Raw genomic sequence first — 7,189 nt, forward strand, 5'->3', positions numbered from 1 at the left:
GACCCTGTACCCGTACTCAATTGAGCCGGCCTCGGGGCCCCAGCTAGTGTCGTTGATGTAGATCTTGCCGCGGTGGCTTTTGGTCATCCGGCCAACAACGTATCCCTTGACCCCTGTGAAGCCGCCCTTCAAGAACTCGAAACCACTGTGCTGGCCCCACGGTGGGCGCCAACTATCGTGGACTTAACACAGTAGATGCCCTAGCAGAAGGACTTAGGTGTGGAACCATCGCAACTAGGTTAGCTTGAAGGGGTTAAACGGGACAAAGGACACAGAGAGTTTACCCAGGTTCGGCCCCTCTCAACGAGGTAAAAGCCTACTCCTGCTTTAGGTTGTATTGCTTGGGTTTTGATTACTAGGGAGCGAATACGCTTGACCTAGTTCTCGATGAGTTGTTTCTTGAGTTAACCCGCCGCCGAGTCGCCCCTTTATATACACAGGCTGATACCCGGCGGCTTACAGAGTCCCGGCCGGCTCATACAAGACGTGTCCAGCTCGGTATCTAATCAAGCTTGCCTTACAATACAAGTCAAACATATGGCGACTCACACCCGTGGGCCTCAAGTCATCCCCGGGTCTTGGGACTTCAATAAGCTTGCTATATGATCTGCCATCTTCATATCTTCTTGGGCCTCTTCATCCTAAGCCGCCAGTGGCATGACCCGGCCCCTCCTGGGCGGGTCATACCCAATAGTTATATCCCCAACACAACCAAACCAACAAAACATTGGATTACGGTTTTACACCATATGACCATCACAATGATCAGTTCTGGTACATCTGAGATAAAAACTAACATCACAAAGATTATGTAGACAAATATAGAATTCAGTAGAAGGAAATTGTCATCATAGCTCACTAGCATAATATAGAGTTCAAAGTTTAGTAACCATACATTAGCAGAGTCTAAGAGGAAATTATCATCATAGCTCACTAGCATAATATAGAATTCACAATTTAGTATCCATAATATAGAATTTAGTAACCACCATGTTTGCATTAGGTATTACAACTAAGATAAGTAGATCTATGAAATATACCAATAACATCATTAGCTTCCATGCCTTGTTATATATATGGGCCTAATATATGCTTAACCTCGAGAGCATCCAGTTCATTCCTCTAGGATGAGCTTGATCTTTTTTCAACCATGCCCAACTTTTAGCAAGCCACCAGTCAGAAACTCCACCTTCTTCTCTTGAATAAAATCTCTATCCTCCTTGACCTCCTTCACAGCCTTCCTAGTGTTCCCGATGATATTTTCCTAAAACGAAAGGATAGACCTTTGCTCCTTTACGAGCTTCTTCATCTTCACCTCCATCTTACACCGCTCCTCTACGTGTTCCATATCTTTTTCCTCACATCTTTAGCTAACTTCTCATTGTCCATCTACTACCCCTTTGCATCTTGCCATTCAAACAGCTTGCAAACATCTGCAACAAGATCACTATACTAATTGCACAGGAACTAATTATGCATCTTAAGCTTGGCTAGCTCTCTCTTGTAAGCCTATCTGTTAGTCAACCTATGTCAGTTTTGCTCATGAAACATCTCCCAATGTTTTTTCACGCACCTTTGTAGTATGACGAGCCATGGCCCATCAACCCAATCAACCACTCTATAGTCTAGAACTCCTTGCAAATAATAGTTGAATTCACATCACAAATTCAATGTGCTACAACATTAAGATTCATACATTCGGTCACATTATACATCTCCCAAATATTCCATTAAGTTAACAACTACACACTGACAAAGTATAGATAACTACACTTTGAAAGTATATCCAGATTCACTTAACTACAAACTCAACTTGAACAACAACATTTAATTAAATTCAGATTTCTTCAACTACTAACTGGACTTTAATAGTAGTAAGATTATCTTAAATTCAGTCACATTAAACATCTCCCAAAGATTCGGTTAAATTAACAACTACACACGGGCAAAGTTCAGATAACTTCACAGTGACAGTACAATTTAAATTCACTTAACGATAGACTGAACTTGGACAACAACATTCAATTAAATGCAGGTTCACTTAACTACAGACTAAACTTTAACAACAACAAGATTTAGTTAATTCAGTTAGTATTTACTACAAAATGAACAAGATTCAGTTAAATTCATATAACTAGTCAGTACACGGATAACTACACAGTGAAATGAGACAGCTACACACTGAAGCTGCCATCTTTTTCTTAACATCGTCAACAAAAAGATTCAGTTAAATTTAGTTACAAAGCAAAGTTTTAAAACAACAAAGCAAGGAAAAATTGCATGCATAGCACAGCCATAAAATCTTCTCCCATTGTCTATGCCATCAAAAGAAACACATTCTTAGCTCTGGCCTGGTGAAGCTTGCATCCACAATGGTCTTAGGGTTCTCCTGCATTGACAAAATCTAAATTAACAAACAAATCAATCCACTTACGACGGATTTGAACGCAACCCTCGGCTCCCATCCAGCCCCTACCCCATCCTCCACCATTCCTCGGCCTCTGACAACCTCCGTCGGCCAAAATCGATCTCGGTAACCAGCGATCGTTAGATCCATCTCCCTGTCTCTGCACCATCAGATATCATGTTTCAATTGCTCTCCAAATTTTACGACACTAGTCCTAAGCTTTTCTGGTGCCCAAAACCCTTCTCTCTTCTATCCTGAAACTATTTGGGACTCCAAATTTTACATTATTGCAAATGCTCTAAGGGCATCTCCAATGCTGACACGTAAAACAGACACGTATCCGTGCGCGTTGCGTCTGCGGATAGTGATACGGGACCTGGCCATCCAACTGCGCCCCATACATTTCGAAGCGATTTTGAGCGAACCAGACATTTTCACGCAGATCGGATGATTTTCATTTAAACCATACCACATTCATTTCATTTTCGGCATATTTGATGAAAAAACACCTCTAGACCCTAATCTACTCTAATTCTTCCCCGGCGCCTACTGTCCAAGTCCTTGTTGTTCCCTTCCGCGTCCATGCCCGGCAGTCGCGAGACCTGCGACGTCAAGGTGCGGTCTTCGGCGAGAAAAAGTAGGACGTGGACCTGGCCGTCGCCGGTGGAGGTGAGGTTAATGATGGACGTGGACGGGCTGGTCTTTTGGTCGTAGCGGCGCGAAGATGTACAGTTGGCGACGCGAACGACATCCAGCTGCTGGCGTTCGCTTCCACGAAGGCTTGCACCGCCTCTGTGTCTGAGGGCGCCGCGATCGCGGTGTCGCCGGCGCGAGCGTGCTCGACCTCATATAAGGCCCGTTGCTCGACGACGAAGTTGGGGTTCTCCGTGGCCATGGATTTGGCCATCCACCAGCCAGTGACGCGCGAGGAGGGAGAGGTTGTACCACTGCTCCTCCTGCACCTACCGGAGCGCCGACACGGGCTGCGGCGGCGGCTGCTCCTCCGTCATGATGGCGTCAAAGTATGCATGTTCGTTTTCCATGGCTAAGCCAGCATGGAACAACGCGAGCAGGGGAGTCGGCTCATTGTTGGAGGCCCTCTCCATCGTTGGGTCGCCGTCGGAGACCTTTGAAGAGCTAGCTGGCAGGCCGTTCTATGTCTTCCTCGTGCAGTGGCCATGCCGGCTGGCCGCAAGGGCGGCCAACTCGTGCTTCTGCTATGTCAAGAGGTTCTGCTGCAACGCTCTAGAGCCCACGGTCATGGTGGAGGTGGTGCATGAAGGATGATTTGAAGCAGGACGTGGTGTTGTGCAGTTTGTGTTGGGCGTGACCGCATTTAAATAGCGGATACCGGCCAGGCAAAGCAACGGGTTGTGTCAATGAGGACGCCGGAGTGGGTTTCTCTGTTCGTGTTCTGGTTTAATGTCAGTAGGTGGACAAACGAGTAGCCCATTTGAATGCAATAGATATCCACCCCGTCCCATCAAATCACATCACTCCAACTTTAAGCATATGTGGAGACCGGAACAATGATGCGGTAGATGCTTTCAGGAGGCGTGCCGCTTCAATGCCGACACTAGTAAAATGTCGTGTCTGCTCTGAGGCTACATGAATGCGCCGCGCCGCTGGAGCGGCCCTGATCGGCAACCGCTTCGACTTCGCAAATCAAGGCCCTGAGCGGCGATCGCTTCCACTTCTGTAATCGTACTTCGCAAATTTTAATTAGACTGAGATACAAGATTTAACAGGTCAAGGTCCATAAAATCCAACGCCTTCCACTTCTCGTTTGGTACAGGCTAGCAATTGCGGGATCCTTTGGATCAGCTGATTAAACATCATCTGTCACGATTGACCAATATCTTGAAACATTGTTCTTTTTTTTAGCACACATGTAAATAGCTTTCAGAAAAGAAATGGATTAAGATCGAGTTGGCTAGCTTGATTTGAAACCATCTGATGACACATAGTCTCGGATTTAATTTTGTGATCCTCAGCTAGCAATACCTGTGTGGCCACTTGCCATCCAAACCACTTCAGTTCAGCTGCAAAAGATTGCAGCATGACACGTCCAGCGGACGATAATTATCCGTGCCCATCGTTGCAAAAGACTGAAAAGAGAGAAAGGAAGCGAAGCCCTGCGCAAAAGAGAAAAACAGCAACAACAAAGCACACGGATGTGTGTCCGTTATAAATACCCACACGCTACCACCACCGAGTTTCCCCCCTCCCCGCTCTTCCTCTCCTCCACTCTTTGAGGAAACATCCAAGCGCTCCCTCCATCTCAAGCGGCGACGTACGATTACAAGGTAGGAAAAAAAAAAATCATAGAGTGACAACACAGTTTCGCGTTAGATCTGAGCAATGGGGGAGGAGAGGATGACGGCGAAGCCTGAGGCCGTCGAGCTGCCAGGATTTGTGATGAGCGCTGACGAGGCGGAGCGCGCGGCCGCGGCGGCCGGGGTGGAGACGGTGGAGGACCTGCTGCCCCTGCTGATCCCTTCCGCGATGCGGCGCGCGCGCCCCCCGATCTCGCGGTTCCCCGTGGGCGCCGTCGGGCTGGGCGAGAGCGGGCGCGTGTACGCCGGCGTGAACCTCGAGTTCCTGGGCGCCCCTCTCTCCCAGGTGGTCCACGCCGAGCAGTTCCTCATCGCCAACGCCGCTGCCGCCGGGGAGCCCGCGCTGCGCGCCATCGCCGTCTCCCACATGCCTTGCGGCCACTGCCGGCAGTTCCTCCAGGAGATCCGCGGCGCCGCCGGGATCCGCATCCTGGTGACCTCCGACGCCGCCGACGGCTGCGCGGCCGAGTGGCGCTCGCTGGCGTCGCTCCTGCCCCGCCCCTTCGGCCCCCATGACCTCCTCCCCAAGGACGCCCCCCTCGTCCTCGAGCCGCACGACAACCGCCTCGGCGATCCCGTTGACGCCGTCGCCAATGGCTTCGCCGCCGGCGACCTGGAGGGGCGCCTGAAGGATGCCGCGGAGGCGGCGGCGCGCGCGGCGCACGCGCCATACAGCGGGTGCCCGTCGGGGTTCGCGGTGGCGGACGGCGAGGGGAAGGTGTACGCCGGGGGCTGCCTGGAGTCCGCGGCGTACAACCCGACGCTGGGCCCCGTGCAGACGGCCATCATTGCGATGATTGCCGCCTCCGGCGGCTCCGCCGGCGATGTGGTGGCGGCGGCGCTGGTGGAGAAGGATGGGGCGGTGGCGGCGCAGGAGGCGACGGCCAGGGTCTTCCTGGCCGCTGTGGCGCCGCAGGCGAGCTTCCACGTGTACAAGTACAGGTCGCCCGATGTGTGATGCGTGCCTCCGGACCCTCTCTGGGGTGGGGAGAGATCGGACGAGATAATGTTCATAATCTTCAGGAATAATATGACGAGAAATAATCTTGTGCAGATGGGTGAGCTGTAAATTCCACATGGCGCTCGTGGTTTGCTGATCGGACACCAAGAGCTGGGGCCTACTTACCATTCTTGTATTCATGTGTGTATTATCATATGAGAAAAATATATATTACTCGTACTACGTAGTAAAAATCCTCTAAACGATGGGATGCCGTAATAAACAGGTGAAGTATTTCTTGGATGGAAGTAACGTGTTGCTTCTCCTTCCCCATCTCTTGCTCTAAGGGCATCAACAATGCAGAGCGCTTACAGAGGCGCTTAAGCGAGATATTTTTGATTTTTTTTCACTTAGCGTCTTTGTTAGCATCGGGCTTCACAGCGCTAACAGAAATCTATAGGCGCTAGAGGAATTAAAAAAGGAAATAAAGGTGTACGCTGGCGCCCATCCTTCCAACGCGTAGGTGACCAAGCGCCTGCCCAACAGAAAACAAATATACGCCTGCATCAGCCTTATTGAGCTCACGAAGGAGCGGCAAAGAAGCCATCGATCCGATCGCTTTACAAACTTCTCTGGGTGGGGCTGAGTTGTGGGTGGTTAGTTGCCACCGAGCAAAGCAAGGGGTATATGTAGATCAGCGTTAGATTAGGTACAAAATCCAAACGTGCAATCACAGCCCGAGTCTATTCCTGATCAGATGACGCAAAGTGCAATCATACAATCATAGTCAAGTCTGTCTTATAGGAATATCGTAGCAATTCCGATATCATTTTCCCGGAAGAAAAGTAGATTGCTGACCACCCTTGATTCTTAAAATGAACGAGTGTCCCGGAGAAAACAACAACCTGTGCGTAGATAGCGATGGTGTACGAGCTCTGCATTAAATGAGGCACAACAAACATTTCTTAAACAAATTAGCAGCCACCGGATTTTGACTGCGATCTCATCTTTGATCTCGGCTGTGGGTGTTCAGCGTCCTTGTCCTGACGGACCTAAACCTAAATGATTCTGCGTCCAGACCCAAGCCACTGGTCGCTTTCTGATGGTTATGTAAGCGGCAGGCAAGCTCGTGCTCGACAGCTTGAGCCAACTCTGCAGCCAAGCAACGCCAATCATGTTTCTCTCGCCGGGCATAGTCCTGGACGCCAAGTATTTGCACACGCGGCTTGTACAAGGCAGGAGAAAGAAAATCCAGTGGTAGACGGCTGCACGTATGAGCTGGAGTTTCTTGCGTGGTTAGCCCTCTTGCGGTGTGCAAGAGTTCTTCGAGAGCAGACGGATCCATCCTGTGCCGGTTGTTGTGCGGCTTGATAAAAATGGAGCAACTGGCTGCTACTTAAAGTAATCGTGATCTTTGATCTAATCAGCCGTCACGTCAGTATACATAGCGAGCCTAGCTAAATATGTACTGTCGTCTTTCCTACTTGCCGGTTGTTGGTTGTCCTG

The 7,189-nt window shown here is 49.7% G+C and overlaps 1 protein-coding gene across 1 annotated transcript; it reads left to right on the top strand.

Annotated features, from left to right (window-relative positions):
- The first annotated feature begins 4,240 nt into the window (after window positions 1-4,240).
- LOC109765069 (cytidine deaminase 1) lies at window positions 4,241-5,991 on the top strand. Its single transcript, XM_020323857.4, has one exon. The coding sequence runs from the start codon at window positions 4,769-4,771 to the stop codon at window positions 5,699-5,701; it is 933 nt and encodes a 310-aa protein (XP_020179446.1). The 5' UTR covers window positions 4,241-4,768; the 3' UTR covers window positions 5,702-5,991.
- Window positions 5,992-7,189: the final 1,198 nt, after the last annotated feature.

The sequence above is a fragment of the Aegilops tauschii genome, chromosome 3 (genome assembly GCF_002575655.3).
Source record: "Aegilops tauschii subsp. strangulata cultivar AL8/78 chromosome 3, Aet v6.0, whole genome shotgun sequence".
In the NCBI taxonomy this organism is placed as follows: Eukaryota; Viridiplantae; Streptophyta; class Magnoliopsida; order Poales; family Poaceae; genus Aegilops; species Aegilops tauschii.